The sequence below is a fragment of the Salvelinus alpinus genome, chromosome 31 (genome assembly GCF_045679555.1).
Source record: "Salvelinus alpinus chromosome 31, SLU_Salpinus.1, whole genome shotgun sequence".
NCBI classification, from domain to species: domain Eukaryota; kingdom Metazoa; phylum Chordata; class Actinopteri; order Salmoniformes; family Salmonidae; genus Salvelinus; species Salvelinus alpinus.
In genome coordinates this window covers 19,716,380-19,740,613 of record NC_092116.1, presented here as the reverse complement: position 1 = coordinate 19,740,613, position 24,234 = coordinate 19,716,380, and the positions used below count along the sequence as shown (strand labels likewise).

Sequence of the window (24,234 nt, the reverse complement as noted above, 5' to 3'; positions counted from 1 at the left end):
GAGAGACAAGAGAGATTGTGTGTCTGTGTCTGTGTGTTATACATTGACCCCTTCCTGTGTTCTATCTAGATGCAGGGGGATCTAGGGTCCCAGCGGAGTTTCAGTGTGTTGGACCGACTCCTCCACACACACCCCGTCTGGCTGCAGCTGTCCATCAATGCTGACTCCGCCCTCTATATCCTGCTCAGAGAACCTGTCGGGGTGAGGAGGGGAAAGCCAATCAGATCATTCCATCAATTAATCAATTAACTAAACCTGACTGCCAGGTGAACTGTATATGTTTAGTATAGCTTTCCAATAGAGTAGTATACTGTACTTACTGTACAGTTCCTCACTCCAAGTATTCACAAAGAACCCTAATAAAACCCAACCATAGCATACTCTTACTTCCTTGTTATTGACAGTTCTTATTGAACAGTTCCATAAGTACTTGTTTAACAATGTTTGTCAATATTTATGGCCGGCCCCTGTGTGTAGACATTCCTGGTGCGTAAGTGCAGCTCCAGCCAGAGGAAGTTGTTGTGTGTCCGAGTGACCGCAGACCGAGCAGCATCCTCCATTAAGGAGTGTCTCATATGTGAGGAAGACTCCAGTGAGTACACATACATGTAGGCTACACCAACATTCTAAACTAACAATGAAACACAGCTTCTCAACTCCAGTCCTCAAGTATCCCCAATAGCACACATTTTAGTTGAACTAGGCAAGTCAGTTAAGAACAAATTCTTATTTACGATGACGCCCTACCAGGGAACTGTGGGTTTACATCCTCGTTCAGGGGCAGAACGACAGATTTTTACCTTGTCAGCTTAGGGATTCGATTCAGCAACCTTTAGGTTACTGGCCCAAAGCTCTAACCACTAGGCTACCTGAAGCCCTGGACAAACACACCTGATTCAACTCATTGAGGTATTGATGAATAATTGACCAGTTGAATCAAGTGTGTTTGTCCAGGGCTAAAGTTAAAATGTGTTCTGTTGGGGGTACTGGAGGACTGGAGTTGAGGAACACTGCTCTAAACTAACAGTAAAACACTTGAACAGTTTCAGTCACACACAGGACTGCATGTGATCAACATCCACTGTGAATCAATGAAAGATCAGGCCCGGCTCCACGAGGGGACAAAAGGGGACTCCGCCCCCTCAATTGAAACTTGTGCCACCTCAGTTTTAGTTTTATGCCCCTAAATAAAAATTGCAAAAAAAGTTCAAATGATTGAGTGACAGGTTGGCGCAAAATCTGTATCTGCACTGTATCAGGGCTATGAAAAGCCACTGGGTGGTTAGGTATGTCTCCTTTGGGTTTTCATAAAAGGTCAAGTTTACAATTGAAGCTCCTTCACTCAACTCTGCCTCACCACTACAGAGTTCAGTTAGCTTCTTAGCTAGCTGTAAAAGGCATTTGTGTTATTACCCTAGAGCTCTAACCAGTTCATCTGCCACTGCCACGATGGATATCGGAAATCAAACCACCAAGGCCGCCGCCAAACCCAGCAGGGATGATGCTGCCGAGCACCAGCTATTTCACGTGAAGAGCCCACTACACCTTCCCCGACTGTTCCTGACTATCTTGGAACAGAGGAGCCAGCCCAGCTTAGCCTAGAATCCTAGCCGCAGGTTTTCTGTCCAAAAAATGTTCATTTAATAGCAACTGGTTCATAGGAAGAGAGTGGCTGGAGTCCTCGGTTACTGCAGATGCGGCATTTTGGTTTCCATGTCGAAAGTTCTGTGTTGGGTCCAATGCCAACGCAGACAAGGCCTTCACCCAAGCTGGGTATTCTAACTGGAAGAATGCTATTGATGGTACCAAAGGATTTGCTAGGCATCCTCAAGCAAGGAGCATTTAAAATGCACTGCACTGTGGTAAGGACCTAGTATTCAGATGCATTCACATAGGCTGTTTGAAATAGGTGAATTATCCTATCTATCTTGTAGCCTATATTCATTGCCTAACAGGCCTTGCTTCAGTGTAGGTCGCTGTCCTTTGTGCTGATACAGCACAGCGGAGATGGGTTACAGATTTCACGCCAACCTGTCACTTCAAAAGCACTCACTGGTCTAGGAGTCTCAGCATTTTAGCTTTATGTTTATTATGGTATAGCGTGATATAAGCAGAATTCAATATAATTCCAATGCAGGAACCCCCAACAATTGTGCCCCCTCAACGATTTCAACTGCCCCCTTATTCACTTTATCCTGGCGCCGGATCTGTGAAGGGTGCTGCCAAATGTTACAAAGATGTGATTGGTGTCAAACGCTCTCTGTCCTATCCCCAGCCTTCGCCTTGGAGAGCTCCGCCCTCAGCTTCCCAGACCTCTGCCGATTGGTGGCCTTCTACTGCATCAGCAGGTGATTACCACTACCTTTACCCCATCTACCTGTCAATAACACTGCTTTGGTCTATTTTGTCCACAGACTGTAGTTACGCTATAATGGCACTCCCATTACAAAACAGGGCACCCCCATGCTGTTCCAGCCCACTACGGCACACTGTGTTATTTGATCATAAATAACCTCAATATGTGTGTGTTTTCTCCAGGGATGTGCTGCCTTTTCCGCTGGAGCTCCCAGAAGCCATTGCTCAGGCCTCCACCCACAGGAAGCTGGAGGCCATCTCCCATATGGGATTAGGTAGGGATTCATTCAACTGATCTATAGCATACAGATGTAGGATCTTAATTTGATCACTGTTTTGTTGCTGAGAATGTTCCTGCACAGCAGGAAATGCAAACTTGTTGTGTATTTGAGGTTTAAGAAAGGCTTTAAAATGTCAGAATTGATTTTCCCTAAGGAAAATGTATCAACCCCTACAGAAAATGTCCAATAATTATAATCTACATAATAATTCACATTTCCTGTTGCTTCAGGATTATTTTCCTGCTGTAGCAAACTGGCTCAAATTAAGATTCAACATTACATTAGACTGTGGGATGGGGTCTCAACCACAAGAAAGCGAAGGTAACCTGCCTAAATGACTACCGCGCCGTAGCAATCACTTTGGTACCCCCTGTGTCGTTTTTGTTATTTAATTTTTTATTTTATTTCGTCAATATTTTCGTAACTCTATTTCTTGAACTGCATTGGTGTTTAAGGGCTTGTAAGTAAGCTTTTCACGGTAAGGTTGTACGAATACAATTTGATTTGATTTGAAAAGGAGCATAATGTGTCTAGGGGTTGTTTCTGGACTGGGTCTAAATGTTTCGCAGAGTAGGATATGGTATTCAAAGCACTTCAATATCAGTCTCTTTATGGCGTGAATCAATTACTTATCCTCTGAACACTACAATATGAAAATGTTACATACCAGAATCTGGACCGGGAAACATTGTCTTTCTTCTCCTTCTTTTCCCCACAACCTGACAGAGTTCTGGAGTTCACTCTCTGACACCCAGAATGGACCTGGGACCCTACAGGCTCCACCCACCATCAAGGCTTCACCCATTACCACCAAGTCTCCGCCCACCAGTGCCATGCAGGTCAAGGCGGGTCTGTCCCAGGACCTGTGTTACCTGCTGTCCCGCGGCAGACAGGAGTCTCTCTGCTTCATTAACCCTCTCTTTCTCCAGCTTGAGGTAGTCACCCTTAAGCACAGATATAGGAACAGATTACCCCACCCCAATTCCTCACCATAACCATTGGGGGAATAAAAATAATGTCTTACCCTGATTCAGTTTACTTGACTTCCTTCAGCTGGAGGTATAGACTTAGAAACATCAACATGGCTGTAAGTGGGAAGTCATCCCAGTTTTTAAAGATGTCACCTTGCAGAGTCTACCTTTAACCACATCTGGGATCAGTTTTCCCTACCAAAATTCCTAACCATAACCATTAGGGAGAGTGAAAACATATCTATCTGACCCTGAATCAGTCGGTATAGGGACAACTACCTACCTCTACCTCCTTTCTCCCTCCAGCAGCAACAGCCGATCCCGGGGGCGTCCCACAAACGCCACCGCTTCAAACGCAGCATGAGGGTCCGTGTCTCTACAGAGAGCTCCATGACTCTGTCTGGTTGTGGAGGTGGTGGAGAGGGGGCTGGGTCATTCCCCTTGCCCCCACCGGAGAACCCCAAGGACCAGGAGAGGCTCCAGCCCACACCCCTCCAGCCCAGTCCCAACCCGCACAGGAAGGTCCATCCTGGGGCTGGCGTCCTGAGGAAAACCCCTGCACTGTCCCCCATGTCGGCCGAGGATGAGGATCTCGTGCCTGTACCGCCAGCGGTAAGGGTCCCTTTATGACACACACTACCGTTCAAAAGTTTGCGGTCACTTAGAAATGTCCTTGTTTTTGAAAGAAAAGCACATTTCCATTAAAATAACGTCAAATTGATCAGAAATACAGTGTAGACATTGTTAATGTTGTAAATGACTATTGTGGCTGGAAACTGCTGATTTTTTTATGGATTATCTACATAGGCGTCTTGAGGCCCATTATTAGCAACCATCACTCCTGTGTTCCAATGGCACGTTGTGTTAGCTAATCCAACTTTATCATTTTGAAAGGATAATTGATCATTAGAAAACCCTTTTGCAATTATGTTAGCACAGCTGAAAACTGTTGTCCCGATTTAAAAAAGCAATAAAACTGGCCTTCTTAAGACTAGTTGAGTATCTGGAGCATCAGCATTTGTGGGTTCGATTACAGGCTCAAAATAACCAGAAACAAAGTCCTTTCTTCTGAAACTCGTCAGTCTATTCTTGTTCTGAGAAATTAACCTCGCTAGCGTCCCACCTTGACAACAGCCAGTGAAATTGCAGGGCGCCAAATTCAAAACAACAGAAATCGCATAATTAAAATTCCTCAAACATACAACTATTATACACCATTTTAAAGATACACTTCTTGTGAATCCAACCACAGTGTCTGATTTCAAAAAGGCTTTACTGCGAAAGCACACCATGCGATTATGTTAGGTCAGCACCTAGTCACAGAAAACCATACAGCCATTTTCCAGCCAAGGAGAGGGCTCACAAGTCAGAAATAGCGATTAAATTAACTTCTTATGGCTGGGGGCAGTATTGAGTAGCTTGGATGAATAAGGTGCCCAGAGTAAACTGCCTGCTACTCAGATTTGCAAAGTTGCAAAGTTAAAGCCATATCTTAGACTGGCCAATACAAATAAAAGATTAAGATGGGCAAAAGAACACAGACACTGGACAGAGGAACTCTGCCTAGAAGGCCAGCATCCCGGAGTCGCCTCTTCACTGTTGATGTTGAGACTGGTGTTTTGCGCATACTATTTAATGAAGCTGCCAGTTGAGGACTTGTGAGGCGTCTGTTTCTAAAACTAGACACTCTAATGTACTTGTCCTCTTGCTCAGTTGTGCACCGGGGCCTTCCACTCCTCTTTCTATTCTGGTTAGAGCCAGTTTGCTCTGTTCTGTGAAGGGAGTGGTACACAGCGTTGTACGAGATCTTCCGTTTCTTGGCAATTTCTCGTATGGAAAAGCCTACAATAGTAATTTACAACACTAACAATGTCTAAACTGTATTTCTGATCAATTTGATGTTATTTTAATGGACCATTTTCTAAATTTTCTTTCAAAAGCAAGGACATTTCTAAGTGTCCCAAAACTTTTGAACGGTAGTGTATGTCTCTATCCTCTGTCTTATTTTATCTCTCTTTTCCTAACTCCCTTTCTGTCTGTCCTGAAAGCACACATCCAGTCAACACACTGACCAGTTGATGCATCGTATAAAGATATGACCGTGACTCCGTCTCTCCCCAGGCCCCAACAGATCCTCCAGTGGGGGAGGTAGAGGAGGACCCATCTGCTCCAGAGGAGCCCAGCATCGAGGAGGCGTGCTTGGCCTTGGAGGGCCACCCGGCCCCCTCTCTGGCCCAACTGGACAGCAGCAGCTCTTTCAGCAGTCTGGAGGAAGAGGACCCAGAAGCAGAAGCAGAGGACCAGTTCTTCAAACAACCAAACCCCAACCCTCAGCGCCGCCCGCCCCTGGTGCGCTCACGGGGGGGTCACGGAGGCCTGGAGAGGATGAGCGCGGCGTTTGTGTGTTTCTTTGCTCCAGAGAAGAGGCTCGCCAGGCTGGTGGAGGAGCTGTCCAGGGAACGGAGGTCAGCAAAACTACTTATATATAGAGAGAGAGACTTTGGGAAAACTTGATGCCATGTTTGTGCATTTGAACATTCAATTTCTCTGTTCATGACGATTTTGGGAGGGGGGAATCTTGTTCTAATCCCACACATTAATTTACATGGCAGTGTTTAAAATTCCTAAATGAAATGCTATTGGTTGATATTGCCCATGGGGAGCTAACCTGGCTTCCGTGGAATAGTGTCATGTAAATTCATCATGTTTTGGTGGGAAAACCTCAATGTCCAAACTCTCTGTCTCTGGAGGTCTGCGTTTGGTTCCTTGGTCCAGGAGTTCCTCCAGAAGCAGAAAGAGGAGCTGAGAGGGGTCTTGACCCAGGCTGCCTCTTCATCATCGTCTTCCTCGCCGAAGTCCTCCTTGGCGGTGCTCCAGGAGCTGCGGTGCTTCTTGTCCCAGGCCAAGAGCTTCCTGCTGGACAGCGGAGAACTGTCGCCCCCCCTAGAGACCCTGGTGCCTGACAACGAGAAAGGTACCACCATTCTCACCTCTAAGGATGCAAGAAGGAAGGGAGGAAAATGAAAAAGAGAAGGGAGGGAAGGAGGAAGGAGGAGGAAAGAGAGAGGAATATATCATAAGAAGGGAAGAGATACTGAGGAGAGGAAGGAATTGGAAGGGGCAGGATCTTCAGTAACTTCAGGTGTTCAGCATCAAACACACAAAACAGATTGATACGATACACAGGACATTACAAATACATTTAAATGCTGCAAAACAAGCCCATATAATATTCACTAAAGACTATAACACAAATATTATTAGATATTATCAGCATGTCAATTAGGGAAAGCATTACCACCACTGTGTCTTGGTTTGACAGGATGTATAATAACACACAGTAAACCCATGGAGAGAGACATAGATCTATGGAAACAACAGACTAGCTTTAGATGAGACTCAGACAGACTGTCCAGAGGCTTTTAGTGAAAAGGTATTATCACTGCGTAGGGGGTACCTTTTCATCCATGAGTTCATATTGTCTCTAGGATTTATAAAGCTTTGCTAGCCAAGCCAGAGAACTACATCTATCACATTTAGCCTGCCAAATATCTCTGTACGTTGCTGGATGGGAGATATAGGACATTCATTCATTGATGTTTCTTATTTCGGGGGGGGGGGAGACTACGGAGGATGGTTGGTGTGTGTGTGTGCTGAGGCTTTTGGAGAGAGTAGAGTGGACTCCGCTGGTTTCAGTTGCCGTTGCTTTGATTGGCGAGCGTGCACACACACACACACACTCACATTTGCGTCGGTGGAGGCATTTTCATTTTTTTCTACCTCATCGTTTATCATTCAAAGATATCACAGTCCCACGCGCACTTGAAGAGCAGCACGATGCTCAGGCTGGAGGGAGAGAGGGAGGGAGGGAGAGATGGAGAGAGGGGGGAGAGAGAGGAAGGGAGCGAGGGATGGAAGGGGAGAGAGATATGGAGAGAGAGAGGGATGGAAGGGGAGAGAGGGAGAGAGATAGAGAGAGAGAGGAAGGGAGCGAGGGATGGAAGGGGAGAGAGATATGGAGAGAGAGGGAGAGAGAGAGAGGGATGGATGGAAGGGGAGAGAGGGAGCGAGATATGGAGAGAGAGAGGGATGGAAGGGGAGAGAGTGAGAGAGATAGAGAGAGGGATGGAAGGAGAGAAGGGGAGAGAGATAGAGAGAGGGATGGAAGGAGAGAGAGAGAGAGAGAGAGAGAGAGAGAGAGAGAGAGAGAGAGAGAGAGAGAGAGAGAGAGAGAGAGAGAGATATGGAAGGGGAGATATATGGAGAGAGAGTGGGAGGAAGGAAGGGAGGAGAGCGAGAGGAATAGAGGAAGAAAGCGAGGCAGGACGAGGACTGGGTATTGATGTAGAGCTGACATTAGCTTTATGTGTGTTGGACAATGTCAGCCTAGTCAGGGAATCCTGTGACCCTCCACTTCCCCCTGTCCCTCAGTAATGATTAATCATTTCCTGACTGAACAAGTGGTTGATATGTGTAGTGTGTGTATGAGTGGGTGTTGTGTTATGGATGCGTGTTGTGTGTATGAGTGAGTGTTGTGTGTATAGGTTTGTGTTGTGTTATGGGTGTGTGTTGTGTGTGTTATGGGTGTATAGAACTGGTACGTTGTTATTTTAGATAAATGTTTGTAATCTGAAATAAAGTAAATCTTTCATACAATATGTTTCCTTATAATCTTCAACTACTACTGTGTGTGTGTGTTTATGCATGTTTGTTTGTGTGTGTGTGTGTCCGTGTGTGTGTGCGTACCTACGTATGTGTTCTCCCATGCAGACATAGCCCTGGAGAAGGCCATGTTCGGTTGTGTGCTGAAACCTCTGAGGGTGCTGCTAGACCAGGCCCTCCTCTCCCTCCACAGACAGGACGGCTCCACCCAGCACCTGGCCTCTAGTCTCCTGGCCTGCCAAGAGGGGGCGATGGAGCGCCTCGTAGTGCTGGTGGGCGTGCCCGACACCCGCGGAGTGGAGAGGGTGAAGCAGAAGCTGGGCCTCATGCAGCGCACCCACTCACCCATAGACAAGGTGCTGCTGCTGCTGCAGGTCTGCAAGTCGGTCCAGAAGGCCATGGGGGCCCTCCACGACGGTGGTGAGTCGGCCTTCAATTTGCCTAATCTGAAACGTCAAATAAAGTAACCACAGCCAGTGATTATCTATTATAAATAGTAACATTTTAAGAACACCATTTATTTGCCTGTTATAGTCTAGAAGCTGTTATCAACTGTCATAATCAATCAATCAACTGTTATTAATCAATCAATCTGTTAAAGCGGTCTTGTACCATCCTCTTCCTGCTCCCAGGACAGGAAGTGAGCTCTGAGGACTTCCTGCCGGCGCTGTCCTATGTTATAGTGATGTGTAACACGCCTCAGATCCTACTAGAGGTGGAGTACATGATGGAACTACTAGAGCCCTCCTGGCTCACTGGGGAGGGTACGCACTACACCCTAACTACACCCTAACTACACCCATTATAGCCTACATCCCTTCCACCTTAAAACTTACCGCATGCTTCCCAGTCGAAACAGTATTATGGCGAAATTTGGTGCCATTTTGTTTCCTGGGAGGTTTTATTAACACTGAACATAAATTATAGATTATTTTGAGGTTTTTGAATAACCTCCTCAACACTTTCACTGAATGTTTCAATAAGACTTTTAATAACACTGCTAGCTGTGCTTGGAGTTAACAGTTTTGAACTCCAAGCACAGATAGGACACATGGAAATGCATTTCCTTAGGCATTAATCATGAAAACACATTTATTTTTATTGTGACACGGTGTCCGTGAGATTCAAATCTATAATATTCTCTTCTTGATCCATGGAATTAGTCCACTACGCTACTAGGATGGAGCTAGCATACCATGTTTTTTTACGCATACAAAGCTAATTTACTTAACAAAAGGCATGACATAGCACAAGTGGGAGGGGGGGCTTTCCCCGTGTGTTGACTTTTGCTCCTCTATTGTTCCTCAAGCAAGCGGCCGATGACATTAGATCAACTCCTTGACTGCCCTACTCCTTGAAGTTTGTAGCTGTGTCTAAAAAAACTATTTTGCTCAAAACATATTTTTTAGAGTGTGTACTTTACTGTATTTATACTTGGGATATTGCCTTTCAACAGTAAAAGTTAAAAAAATCACTGGAGAACATCAGGTGCGGCTAATTAGTGGGCGCAGCCAGCACACCTGAACACACTTAAGATAGAGGATAGAGAAAGTTTTGTTGATGCTGAGAACGGAATGTATGTTTTTAAATAACATTCTTAGAATGTTCCTCTGAACGTTACTAAAGTTTTCTTCTATTTTTTATGGAAGAAAAAAAAATACGTTTTTGGAACAATTTGAGAACATGACATTAAATAGAACCATGAGGAAACCTGTAGGAAACGTTATGCTGATGTACTGAAATAACCACAGAAGAACTTTGTTTCTTAACGTTCTTGGAAAAATTTGAGAACATTCCCAACGTCAAACCAGTTGGAGAATGTTCCTAGAATATTACCAAAATGGAAATGAAATGTAACCATGTTTTAACTTTTAGGAAAAGTTCTGTTAACCGTATTACCCCTGTAAATTGCTCTGGATTAGAGTGTCTGCCAAATGACTAAAATGTCAAATGTAGCCTCCCGATTGGCGCCGCGGTCTAAGGTACAGTGCAGTGCTTGAGGCGTCACTGCAGACCTGGGTTCGTTCCCAGGCTGTGTCACAACCGGCCGTGACTGGGAGTCCCATAGGGCGGCACACAATTGGCCCAGCGTTGGAGGGGTTAAGGGAGGGTTTGGCCGGGGGAGCTTTACTTGGCTCATCGCGCTTTAGCGACACCTTGTGGCGGGCCAGGCGCCTGCAGGCTGACCTCGGTCGTCAATTGCACTGTGTTTCCTCTGACAACATTGGTGCGGCTGGCTTCCGGGTTAAGCGGGTGGATGTTAAGAAGCAGCATGGTTTGGCGGGTCATGTTTCGGAGGATGCATGACTCGACCTTCGCCTCTGCCCATTGGGGAGTTGCGGCGATGAGACGAAAAGTTAATTAACGAATTGGCCTATATGGATAGGGCTAAATTGAAATGTTTCTTACAGAAGAAATATGAAAGCATATGCATAACCATGGTAGTCATTGAAAGGGAACAGTTTGGAGATCATGGGAAAATAATTAGACCAAAGGTGAGGACACAATTCACCTGACGCAAGACATTACACTGTTGATTTTATGTGTATTTTACATTTACTGTACTTTTTGCTGCATTTGTTAACAACAAAATCTGAAAATCCTGTGGATACATTCAGTAAAATGAGAAGATTATTCCTGGAAAATGTGGGGTAAGCACAACATAAGACAAAAACATGACATGGGTTTGAGTGAGAGGAGTAACTGGTGTCTCAAAGTGGCCACAAACCTCTCCCAAAGTGTGCACAGTTCCTAAGCAATTTTAATGCACTTTTATGACTCAAAGAAGAGTCTTCAACTACAAGATGCTATTTTGAGCTCTCCAAGCTGTGCCGTTGAGGAACTAGAGCAATCACACGTTTACTTGTTTTCTTTGGAACCCAGCCCTACATCCCTGCAGTCACACAATTACTGTTGTTGTTTGCGCAATCCAAAAACGGTCTGGGTCAGCTGGGCATGATTTCAAAGCCTGTTCTATTGCCAACATGACTACCTAAGCTATAAAATATGATTGTAAAGTGTTAGGCTGGGGTTACACAACGTTGTGTAATGGCAGCCTAAGGCTTTCACAAGGCCATTCAGAGAAACGGATCGTCATTTTGGTGCGCATAGAAAGGAGTCATGCGGCAAAATGGAGTCATAATAAACAGTCATAGACTCATTCTGTTCAGAATAACCCTGGGTATGACGCCATGTCATCTTGTAACTACATCAAACATATTCATCATAAACATTGACACTGTATATGACATGAGATTTATGATTTGGAAACTAGACGTGCACATTTGGACTCACAGGTGTTTGGCTTGCTTGTATGACATCAGTGGTATTTATTATAATCCTCAACGTCTCATCTTTCAAAAATACATAGTCCTCTCAATTTGCAGTGTTTCCCTCACTCAGACAACAAATAATGTGTAAAAGTAGCCCAATTAGTGGAAGGGATATTAGTGGAAGTCAAAACCCATGTATAGCATGTTATTGTACACCCACAATGTTCCAATTTAGGCGCTTATCAGTGCTCAAATCTTCCGTTTTCAACCCGTATTCGGGTACGAGGGTAAAGGGCTACATGTGCTGCGAATGTTCCAAAGCCAAGCAACTTACCTGCACCATTCCCAGAACGTTGTCGGAAGGTTGTATGCAAAATAACCCTAGGACAACCACACTCTCACCAAGCTCTGAGAAACATCTGGTTCTCAGTACGTTATGTGGTATCTGGTTTACCCTCTCCACCCCACAGGAGAGGGCACCACTACGAACTACACTCTTTTCCTTTATACACTCTACCTCTAAAATAACATTGCGGATAATGAAGACAACATAACTGTGGTCTTGATGGATATTTAGATGCCATTCACAGTCACTGTATTGACATTTAGCTGTGCCCCTACCCACTCTCCCAGGTGGCTACTACCTGAGCAGTATCTATGCCAGCCTCTGTCTGATCCAGAGCCCTGAAGCGAAGGGGGACCGGGTCCCCCCAGGAGGACTGACCCGCGAGGCCCTGGACGGACTGAGGGAGTGGGGCCACAGACGCAGCCTGGAAGCCAAGAGCAACCGTGAGAGACAACAGAACCAGGTGAAACACTAGCTCCTGGGTAACGTTTTCCCCTGGGTACAGATCTAGGATCAGCTTCCCAGTCCTCCAGTCCTAACCTTAACCATTAGTGGAGAAACTGCCAAACTGACCCAAGATCAGTGTCTAGGGGCAGCTTCACCCTATTCCGAGACGCCACTCGACACCAGACCTGGATTTAAATAGCATTTGGGTTTTTTCAAATACTTCAGTTGCACTGGATTGAGATGCCAAAGGAATAGTCCCAAAAGAGCAAACCCTGCCCATCTAGTACTCCAGACAGACGCACCCTCCTTGTGCTTGTTATTCGCCAGAATCATGACCGCCATTCACCAGCTAACATAGTATGGTGGATAGCTGGTTAGTGACGTGAGGAATACTGACTCCCTTCAAATAGCAGCTTGCTACACCCCCCTCCTTTGTCCTAGTATTTGATCCGTCCCCAAATGATGACCATTCACTAGATGAAAAGGTACAAACACTGTAGTTAGATAGTCAGTCACGTGGGCTACTCACTCTCTTCAAATAGCAGCTAGCTAAAATACACGTACACACCACACACCCGCCAACAGATTTGCTGTACCGCCACTGAGGGAGATCAGTGAGCTAGCTAAGTGTTATGAAGAAGTGGGCGGTCAGATAGCATGAAATTTACTGAGCAGCAGCAACCCACTGAAGAGAGGAGAGCAAACACAATATGCACACGGACGGTGAGGAGCTCAGTGACTCTGTAAGTTGCAGCTTTTTAATGTTGTTTAATGATGTGGTTCATGGGGAACTTGCTGATTTGGCTGTGTCCGGTATGTGAGAGTGTTTATAAAGGGTGTTTGGGAATGGGCAGGTTGTGTTATATGGAGGCAGGTGGTACTGTAGGTGGTTCTCCTATTATGTAATATAGTATATACCCAACGTTTCGACTGGTTATGGCACACTGTATTTACATGCAGTATAGATGTATATTATTGTACTTTGATGTAGGCTATTTCTGTGTAAGTGTATGGATTCATTTTGTTAGGATGAAGGGACAGTGTGGTTTAATGGAGGTACGTGTGTTTAAAGTGTGTTTTTAAACTGTGTGTGTTTAAAGTGTGTGTTTTAAAGTAGAAAAGTAAAAGTGTTGAATTTGTTTGAATATTAAGGCAATGCATGAAGACTGTTGGATACATAGTGAAGACTGTATTCATTGTAGGATATTTTGAGACTGATTGGTATTGATTTATATTGAGGAATGTGCATTTATGGTGTATCGCCTACAGTGTGTAACGCAGTATAATGAACAGTAGCCAATTGAGGCTCTGTATACTACAAGCTCTCACAGTCTCGCGTCAGAATTAGACGTTCATCCATGTTTCTCAAATGTCAAATTTCAAAGTTGTTCCAAAACTCACATTTCAAAGTGTTTACGGTTAAGTTTCGGCATTAACTCCTAATTTTTAACGTTAGGGTTAAAATTAGACATAAACTCAGAATTCTTAAGGTTAGGCATTAACTCTGAACTTTCTATCGCTGGATTCGAACATGCAACCTTTGGAATCAGAGGCAGATGCTTACGCCCATCCGCCACCCCTGTCCACAACTGAAACCTACTTGACGGTAACAGCGCTCACTGTTGCCCCTAGTGGCCGGTTTCCACCTCATCTCCCGACATCCTCAGACATCGAATACTGACTTGTATCCCGGGTGACGTCCTGGTGTATTATGGACTGTTTACAGTATTGAGTTAGTTGAAATTAATGGAAGACAGTATATTATTTTGAAGCTCTCTAATCTTTGTGAGTCTTCTGACGGCTATGTTATAAAGGCTGTTTATGTGAGTTAACAAGATGATACATTTTGGAACTCATTTTGAGTGTGTGTTTCTATTTGTGTGTGTGTGTTTCTGCCTGTGTGCGTATCTTTGCCTGTATGTGTTTCTCTCTGTGCAGAGGTGTGTTCGGGTACTGTTCCAGGACGGCGAGCGCAGCGCTGTGCGAACGCTGCAGTGGAGAGCCGGGGAGAGCAGCGAGGCCCTAGCCCAGCTCTGTGCCTCCACATTCGGTGTCTCCGAGCCCCAGGACTACACCCTCTACTGGAGGTCCGGGGGGGAGATGAGGACCCTTCCCCCCCAGACACAGCCTCAGGACCTGGCCAGCCACAGTGAGGGAGGCCCCTCTCTCTCCTACCTTCGCACGGACCATGACTTCAGCAAGATGCGGCGCCTGACCAGAGGGGGAGCTGTGGACCTGGGGGAGTCCGTGTGTGAGGAGTGAAGGAGGGAGGGCGAAGGAAGGAGGGAGGGCGAAGGAAGGAGGGAGGAAGAGGAGTTGGAAGAGTTCTTCTCGGATCTCAGCGTTTTTCGATTGGTTGATTGATTAAAAAAGCTGTGTTGTGTCTTGGACGTGTTGTCATAACTACAGCTCTCACTAAAGACTAAAGGGCAAGTCTCAATTGGCACCCTATTCCATAGTGGAGGTTTAAAAGTAGTGCACTGCACTGTATGGGCTCTGGTAAATAGGGTGTCACTTGAGACTCAGCCTTAGAGGAAGGGCAGGTTGGTTGTCTATTATTCACATCACTTCTGTCAATCTGCTGCTCCTTGGTTGGAACCATAGAATTAGAATGAATTCTATAAATTATATTTCTATGTTCAGAACCCTGTTGTTAAGGGTTGGGGGGGTGGCCTAAAACACTAGCTACCGGTATGTCCTTGCTACTGTAATGTAAGAGCGACAGAAATATTTTTTGTAAGACCGAACCTCAATACCAAAGTTAAGAAAGTAAAGTCATACACATAGGAATGTGTGCAGCTCCGAGGACAATCTTTGCTTTAACGTAAGATGGACCTGGTTCTTTTGACTTATTTACAGTGTTACAGATAAAGAAGGAGTGAATAAGAGCCAATACAGGCAAACGCCATGAAGCCATTTTGGATTGTGAGTCCGAGGTACTGTTGATGTTGGCTCTGCCATCTCCAGTCACTTACTGTTGACAGGATTTGGGTAAAACCATTTTTAACTTTACAAATAGAAAACCAGTTTGAGGAATTTTGTTGAAAGGCACAATATTTCCTTGTTTTAAGATTTTTGCCAACTGAATCTCTTTATGATAAAAAAGGACACATTTGTCAAAATATTTGCTTTTTTTCTGTTTTACTTTTACTGTTTCCATTAAACTGCTTTAATATTCCATGACAAAAGTAGCTTCTGAAAGAAAAGACAATCTACGTGACAATGGCCAATAAAACTGGGACCATGTTATGCCTAATGGCGATTAGTTGAATGTAAAGTCACCTAAGTGGCCATGGCGACGACTCCTGCTGCAGATCATCTTTGCCAACTGACTGTTCAACTTAATGTTAACACTTATAATAATGTATTATTACAATAATGAATTGTTAAAAAAAAAAAGTGGAATAGTTGTATTGAAAATGAATCACAGATTTCTAAAAAGGAAAGTGAAATATTTACCTTTATGAAAGCTTTTACTGAAGGAGGGTTCATTTAAAGACGAACAAGGACACCTTGAGGACTATTGCATGCTCTTTTAATTGAATGTAACGATTTTGGTGGTTTCGTATGTGATGCATGTGTTGACTGTGTTGAAAAAGGCAACATAATGTCATTCACTATTTCATTGGCTGTATAACACATTGCTGTATTTTGTCCAGTGATACAAAATCGCAATAAAATTGCATTATCTGCTCATAGTGCTACTACATGATGTTCTTTGTTTATCAGTGTTTGCTAACCTACAATATGTATTAATAGCATGATGACGTTCCAGCATATTGCTAAGGGAATATTACAAGTCACCACTGGGAGGCAGCAAATTACTTTTCTTATACACTGAGTTTACAAAACACAAGGAACACCTTCCTAATATTGAGTTGCACCCCCCTTCCTCCCTACCTCCCAGTACCTACTGCCATACCCCGTTCAAAGGTACTTCAATAGTTTTGTCTTGACCATTCACAATGCATGTCTCAATTGTCTCCAGGCTTAAAAATCCTTCTTTAGCCTGTCTCCTCCCCTTCATCTACACTGATTTGAAGGGGATTTAACAAGTGACATCGATAAGGGATTATAGCTTAATTTGACATCTTAGTCATTTAGCAGATGCTCTTATCCAGAGTGACTTACGGTCCATGGAATTCAAAAACCACAACCCTGGCTTTGCTAGCGCCACGCTCTACCGACTGAGCCACACGGGACCGCAGCTTTCACCTGGATTCACCTGGTCAGTCTATGGAAAGAGCCTGTGTTCTTAATGTTTTGTATACTCGGTGTACGTTGTTTTGCTATTCTTGAATTGGAATTTCAAGGAATCTTCTGAATTGAAAGAATTAAAATGGAATTGACCCCAACCCTTCCCAGCACATCAAAGCACAACTGTCACAAAACCTTTTGAATAATCATATTCTCTCCAGTCAGAATGAACAAATATGTATTTTTTTTCCCAAATGTGTTTACATAAATTATTTATGACAGAAAATACGTGATACAAAACATTCTTTGAAGACACAAAGATATTGTCCAATACAAATGGCTATTCACCAGTGGTGGAAAAAGTACCCAATTTTCATACTTGAGTAAAAGTAAAGATACTTTAATAGAACATGGCTCAAGTAAAAATTAGTCATCCAGTAAAATACCACTTGAGTAAAGGTATCTGGTTTTAAATATACTTAAGTATCAAAAGGAAATGTAATTGCCAAAATATACTTAAGTATCAAATGTAAAAATAAAATTTACTTCACATTCCTTATATTAAGCAAACCAGAAAGCACGATATTCTTGTTTTTTCAGACATAATTTACAAACTAAGCATTTGTGTTTAGAAAATCTGCCAGATCAGAGGTAGAAGGGATGACCAGGGATATTCTCTTGTGTGTGAATTTGACAATTTTCTTGTCTTGCTCAGTATTCGTAATGTAACGAGTACTTCTGTGTTTCAGGGAAAATGTATGGAGTAAAAAGTACATTACTCTCTTTAGGAATGTAGTGGAGAAAAAGTCAAAGTAGTCAAACATATAAATAGTAAAGTAAAGTACAGATACCCCCCAAAAACTACTGAAGTAGTACTTTCAAGTATTTTTACTTAAGTACTTTACACCACTGCTATTCAGTCATCAAAAACAATGACATTCACTTTATTCAATTTGGCATTTAGGCTAACGTCAGTTATATTTATTTGCATATGCATTTGAAACAATGGCTACTTCAAAATTATTCCATTAGACACAGTGAGAATTCAAATGGTAAAAATATGAAACCTTACAAGTGTATTGTACTGTATAATTGTTGCATTGTATGCAATACAATATGTTAACTTGACAGTAAGAAACAACTTGGAAAGTTGACAGTGACGAATATGAAAGTGCTATTCTATTCTATTACAACAGACTTATAACAGATACTGTATGTTTCATCAGACAGGCAACGGCTGGTTCTTAAGCATCCAGGAAGGCATTATACTAAGATGTCTCTATTACAGTAGCATCCCATCATATTCTCTTAGTTTTCTATTCAGTCTATCTGACCACCTCTAACCTCAAAGTGAAAAATCTGTCTGTGCCTTTGAGCAAGGCACGTAACCCTAATTTGCTTATGGGGCGCCGTATTACTATGGCTGACCCTGTAAGACAAATGAAGTAGAACTCAATTTGATTGGAAATTTCAACATGTAATGAATTTTGGAATAAGTGTATGAGCTTACAGAAGTGTATGAGTTGCCTAAAAGCTAATGTAAATCCAATTGTCAGGATACAATAAAGTGGTTTACGTTATTATAATATGTAATAAATCATCTTAATATTATAGATGAATGTGTAAAATAAAAATGCATTTGCAGTATGTAAACAGTAATGACATTTAATCTCATGGGTGACCAATAAGAACTAGCTGAAAGACACCCCTAATAAGGCACGCCTCCTGAACAGAACCTAAGGGTTATATTAAAAAGACCCAGCTGCTAGGTCAACCCAGCGTGAGAATAAAAATACCCAACTGATGGTTAAATTAACCCATGTCTGGGTAATCCCAACAACCCAACTTGTTGGTTTATTCACGCAACCCAACTGACAGGGTCAAAATAACCCAACGTGTTCTGTCCACTATTTAACCAGCGCTGAGTTACCAAATAACCCAACGTGTTCTGTCCACTATTTAACCAGCGCTGAGTTACCAAATAACCCAACGTGTTCTGTTCACTATTTAACCAACGCTGAGTTACCAAATAACCCAACGTGTTCTGTCCACTATTTAACCAGCGCTGAGTTACCAAATAACCCAAATTGTGTTGTTTTTAGCACATCATTTTTTGGAGCCAAGTGAATACAACCCAGGACTCCCAGACTTCTGTCTAATGCTGCGCACCAGATTGTCCAGCACCCCCAGACCTTTTGTTTGTTTGTGTGTGTGTGTGTGTGTGTGTGTGTGTGTATGTGTGTGTGTGTGTGTGTGTGTGTGTGTGTGTGTGTGTGTGTGTGTGTGTGTGTGTGTGTGTGTGTGTGTGTGTGTGTGTGTGTGTGTGTGTGTGTGTGTGTGTGTGTGTGTGAGAGAGAGGAGAGAGAGAGAGAGAGAGAGAGAGACCCTAGCTAACCACCTCTATTTCACCTCTACTTCACGCCACACCCCAGTTTGTCCAGAACCCTCAGGCCTTTCTCCAGGTAGTCAGCCCGGCTCAGCCAGAAGGACTCCTTGTCCTTCATGATGTTGGCCAGCACCGCTCCACCCATAAACACCATATGTTTACGGCTTGGGGGGTCCTCAATGCGGATCTTAAACTTCTGCAGAGAGAAGGGAAGGAGGACGGGTAGGGGAGAGGGAGTGGGTAGAAAAATATACGGTAAACTAAGATAAAGGAACATATAATACCATTTCTGTCATTACACAGGTTTACTTATTGTAGAGTGTGTGTGTGTGTGTGTGTGTGTGTGTGTGTGTGTGTGTGTGTGTGTGTGTGTGTGTGTGTGTGTGTGTGTGTGTGTGTGTGTGTGTGTGTGTGTGTGTGTGTGTGTGTGTGTGTGTGTGTGTCCATACATGTGTGTGTGTATGTGCGTGCATGTGTGCGTTTCCTTGCATGTGTGTGTGCTTACAGAGAGTTTCTCAGTGTCCCCCTGCAGCACCTTCTCCAGGTACAGCTGTTTGATCTCTCTCTCCAGTCTGGAGGGAAGGCCGGGGTACATAGTGGTGCCTCCTGACAGAACAATGTGCTTGTACAAGTCAGACCTTCAGGAGAGAGAAACAATATGGTATAAGACAAAAAGTATGTATGTACAGTATGTATGCATACAGTTTTAATTGTCATTTAATAAGTCAACTATAGGTTTATAATACCATAGCTTCATTTATTTAGTACAGCTACCAAACAAAATAGCTTGGGCTCGTACACACCTATGTAATGTGTCTAATTATGTGTAATATCCACATATATAGAACAACTATGTAACACTTGCACAGACCTCTAACTCTAGCATGGGCTAACAATGTAGTGTACTGTAGGACCTGACGCTATAGGCTAGCCTCCTCCACTTGTATGGCATTAAAAACAAACAACAGAAAAGTTGGCTACAGCACCACACGGTACAGGATGAGGCTCCAGTAGCAGTTAAACCATGTGGAGACCAACAGCAGGAGGGTGTATCTCTGACCTGAGATCTATGTCAGCAGCCTGGATGGTGTTGAACAGCAGCTCAGCCACGCCTGCACCCTCTACGTTGATGAGGTGGGGCTGGAAGAGGGCCTCTGGAGCTCCGAACCGCTCCCCTCCCACCATCACCTGTCGACCGTCAGGCAGCTATAGCAGAGAGAGAGTTAATAAATACTGGGGTTCTCAGTAGCTCAGTTGGTAGAGCATGGTGCTTGCAACGTCAGGATATTGGGTTCAATTCCCGGGACCACTAATACATTGAAAATGTGCATGACTGTACGTCGCTTGGATAAAGTGTCTGCTTAATGGTCTATTATTATATTACTTACAAATTCACACCTCTATTCTCTGATGGATTTAATTTGATGTCATGATTGATATACAGTGCAGTATAGGCTAGAGATTCATATAGGTTAGCCTGGGAGTTTTGCTACATTGCTATAAACACAGAAACATATTGCCACCCAGGCTAAGAGACCATTCATAAATAATAATTAACATTCTCTCTGATTGACATGAGAGGAGAGGCGTTTTCTACAGTACCATGTACGACTCCACCAGCACGGTGGTCTCTGTAGCCAGTTTCTGCTCCTGCTCGATGTTGTATCCCACGTAGCACAGCTTCTCCTTCAGCATGCGGACCGTCTCAAAGTCAGCCGAGTGGTTAAAGGCATAACCACGCAGCAACAGCAACTGAGAGGGATCATAGGGGATGTAGATGAACATAAATACAGAAACCGTTTCTCTAGGGCCATAAATAACTAGAAACGAGTTCAACTGTCCATTTTTAAGAAGTTTGCATTGATTATGATTGACACAAGGGATATAAAGGCATAGTTTTGTTCATAAGGTGACGGGGTGGTAATATATGTAGAAACACACCTTGATGAGGTAGCGCGTGATGTCACGTCCTGCGATGTCCAGCCTGCGTGTGAGGTGGGGTAGAGAGTAGCCCTCGTACACAGGACATATATGTGTCACCCCGTCCCCCGAATCCACAACCACGCCTGTCAACAAACCTAAAGACAGGACAAGGCAGGACACACAGGGTCACATAACAGACAATATGAAAGTGACTGTGGGTTTGAATCAGTGCCCTACAAGACTGTGTTAGCCCGCTGGGCTAAAGTCTAGGCATTTCTACTACAGTATATCATTATATATTACAGGGAGAGCCATGTCTGTGGGTCTAGTCTCCCCTTACCCTGGGCATAGAGTGTGAGCACGGCCTGGATGGCCACGTAGATGCCGTGGAACTGGTAGGTCTCAAACATGACCTCAGCGATCTTCTCGCGGTTCTTAGTGGGGTTCATGGGCGGTTCTGTCAGAAGCACCTTGAATCAAATGAAACTTAATTGATCCCTAACATTACAACATATACAGAAGTTATATACAGTTTTCTAAACGAACCATTTTCATAATAGTCTACTAAAACTTTGGAAGTTTAACAGACTAAATGGATTTCATGCCCATGACTCTCCTTCAAAAATTTGATTTTCTCAATCCCAGTAACCTGCCTAAAAATGTTATTAAAGGAAAAAGGACAAATAAAAGAATTGTGACCTTGCAGTCTGGGGGGCTGATGTCCAGGCGCTCGGGGCCGAAGGTGTAGTCCCACAGGTGAAGCATGTCTTCCCAGGAGCGCACCATGCCGTTGTCCATGGGGTAGGACACCTCCAGCATGGAGCGACACTCACTGGCCTCGTCACCCACCATCAGGTCCTATAGGTTAGGAGTTAGAGGTTGTAGGTCAGGCCCAGGGTTGGGGGTCAAAAAGGGAGTTGGTTTGGATACATTTGATCATTCAGAAATATGCATACAGAGTACAGACATGGCAATTTTAAGATATTAGGCTAGCTCTCAAACATGATTGTCAGAGAGGGGATTGACGAGACTCTGGGTTCGAGTCCAGGCTCTGTCGCAGCCGGCCGCGACCGGGAGGCCCATGGGGCGGCGCACAATTGGCCCACCGTCGTCTGGGTTAGGGGAGGGTTTGGCCAGCAGGGATATCCTTGTCTCATCGTGCACTAGTGACTCCTGTGGTGGACTGGGTGCAGTGCACGCTGACCAGGTCGCTAGGTGTACGGTGTTTCCTCTGACACATTGGTGCGGCTGGCTTCCGGGTTGGATGCGCGCTGTGTTAAGAAGCAGCGCGGCTTGGTTGGGTTGTGTTTCGGAGGACGCATGGCTTTCAACCTTCGCCTCTCCCGAGTCCGTACGGGAGTTGCAGCGATGAGACAAGACAGTAACTACTAACAATTGGATACCACAACATTTTGGAGAAAAAGGGGGTAAAAAAATTTAATATTTGTATCAAATAAAATAAGAGAGGGGATTGACAGTCTTTGGAGATGGCTAATATTCAACTGATGCTTTCACAATCATACACAGCACAGCAAAGAGCTGAGGACACCTCTGTGGCTCTGTCAGTGTTTGTGTTTAGGCTAGAGATCAACTGTCATTGCTCCATTGACCTCACCTTAATCTCAATGTTTCCAACTTTGGTGTTTGACCGGATGATGGGCCGACCCACCAAGGCAGGGAAGATATGCTCTGGGAAGTTGGAGCCAGCGAAGCCACACTTGACAAACTGCATGTGAACCAATATGAAAGAAACATGATGGTATTACATACTTTCAACAGTCTTTCAATAGTATTTCAATACACTTTCTGTCGTCCTTAAATACACGTTCAATACACTTTCAATATGAGGGGTGAGGGACAGTTCAGGCTCCTGAAAAAGTCCTTGTTTTTGTGCATTGAGTGGAAACCAAAATTTAACCACAAAGAATGTCACTTCTCTTGTGCTGAACTTCTGCAAAATATTTTCAGTTCAACTTTAATAGTGGACGTGTCAAACTGTATCAAGTCAGAAACAACACTGTAAAATGCATCTTGAAATAGTAAATTATACATTTTATTGGGACATTTCTGTCTATTTACCTGAGTGCTTACAACACCATTTATTGAAATGTCCTAACTTGTCTATGTAGCCAAGACACATTCCATAGCCTGAAGGTGTACAATACATTCCAAGCACCAGCAACAAGTGGAGGTAGGGTAAGCTAGCCTACAGTCATCAGTTAACATGTAGCTCATGAATCTAGTGTGCTTTTGCGGTACAGAAAGTTTAAAGGGGCTTCCAATAGACATTGACATTGACATGGTGCGAGTGAACGCAAGAAGCATGGGGAATAGAGAATTGTTTCAATTATTTGCTTGTGTTCCTTCTTCCCGTCCAATAACAGCTCACTCCACGACATCAACACCATGTATGGCAGTTTGTGTGGATAAGAGGAGTCTGCGACAAGTCCAGACATACCTGCACTCATATTAGACCCACACCCCTACCTAGCGCGCAAAGAGAGCAGCCTGATTCTAAGGCTTCTACGACACCATACCGTTTAATGTGACAGACACTGTGTTATCTCCTTTACGAATAAAAGGTTGCAGCTTTGTAGCAGGGTGCTTAGAAAACAACTTAATTTGTGCTGTTGTTATCAACACAAATACACGTGATTAAGATATAGTCTATTACTTATTGCAAATTGTTACATTCAAATGCATGTTACTACTCTCATAATTCATTCCCAAATCCTAAATAAACATTCAGTATTATCATTTTTTAACTCCATGGTGTAGTGATAAAAAAAGTAATTAAAATAACGTTAAATCGACACTCACTCACCCCTGTGCCATTGTCACAGACGACAACCTTTCTGCCCTCGCTGTCCATGGTCAACTGATGCTGCTGGAGAGGAGAGGATCTCAATCTGTTCCCTCCAGTCGGGGCTCTCAGGTGGGCTAATCCAATTAAGCAACACGTTTTGATTGCTTTTAAAACATGCGGAAAAGATTAATGCAAAATGCATATAGGAGCTACAGCAGCTGTATTCTTCTTCCTTCAGGAATTTGAAATGTGGGCGGGGTCAAAATAACAGAGAGAGGGGGGCGACGCCGATTGGGCGTACAGGAAGGCTATGTGTCAATATGTCTACGCTGTACAGTCATTCTGTTGGTGTCAAAACAGCTCTTATTAGTTAAATCGGTGGTGTCAAAATAACTATTATTAGTTAAATTATACACTGTCTGATTCACACTTCACTTTCTTCAATAAAAAAAAAGTCTGAGAATTATGTATTTTGTCGTAAGCCTTTAGAAACCAGCACATATTTAGTATTTCGTATTTTATTAGGATGCCCATTAGCAGCAGCAGCTACACTTCCTGGAGTCCAACCAGGGTTATAACAATACATCA

General features: G+C 43.8%; 2 protein-coding genes across 4 annotated transcripts in view; one reads left to right on the top strand and one right to left on the bottom strand.

Annotated features, from left to right (window-relative positions):
* Window positions 1-16,041, top strand: part of LOC139561924 (galactose-3-O-sulfotransferase 3-like) — an 81,245-nt gene extending 65,204 nt beyond the window's left edge. For all 3 annotated transcript variants that reach the window (XM_071379359.1, XM_071379358.1, XM_071379360.1), the window contains exons 2-13: window positions 70-201; window positions 478-592; window positions 2,276-2,348; window positions 2,539-2,630; window positions 3,363-3,571; window positions 3,914-4,219; window positions 5,729-6,072; window positions 6,358-6,581; window positions 8,378-8,689; window positions 8,902-9,033; window positions 12,175-12,350; window positions 14,273-16,041. In XM_071379359.1, coding sequence (XP_071235460.1) covers window positions 70-201; window positions 478-592; window positions 2,276-2,348; window positions 2,539-2,630; window positions 3,363-3,571; window positions 3,914-4,219; window positions 5,729-6,072; window positions 6,358-6,581; window positions 8,378-8,689; window positions 8,902-9,033; window positions 12,175-12,350; window positions 14,273-14,596 — 2,439 coding nt within the window. In that variant the 3' untranslated portion in view covers window positions 14,597-16,041. The remainder of the gene's footprint in view (window positions 1-69; window positions 202-477; window positions 593-2,275; window positions 2,349-2,538; window positions 2,631-3,362; window positions 3,572-3,913; window positions 4,220-5,728; window positions 6,073-6,357; window positions 6,582-8,377; window positions 8,690-8,901; window positions 9,034-12,174; window positions 12,351-14,272) is intronic.
* Window positions 15,853-23,897, bottom strand: LOC139561925 (actin-related protein 2-like). The gene is made up of 9 exons (XM_071379362.1): window positions 23,665-23,897; window positions 22,456-22,566; window positions 21,540-21,698; window positions 21,181-21,310; window positions 20,859-20,995; window positions 20,520-20,669; window positions 19,978-20,123; window positions 19,423-19,555; window positions 15,853-19,113 (listed from the first exon to the last, which is right to left on the bottom strand). Exons 1-9 carry the CDS (start codon window positions 23,710-23,712, stop codon window positions 18,943-18,945), a joined length of 1,185 nt encoding a protein of 394 aa, XP_071235463.1. The 5' UTR covers window positions 23,713-23,897; the 3' UTR covers window positions 15,853-18,942.
* Window positions 23,898-24,234: the final 337 nt, after the last annotated feature.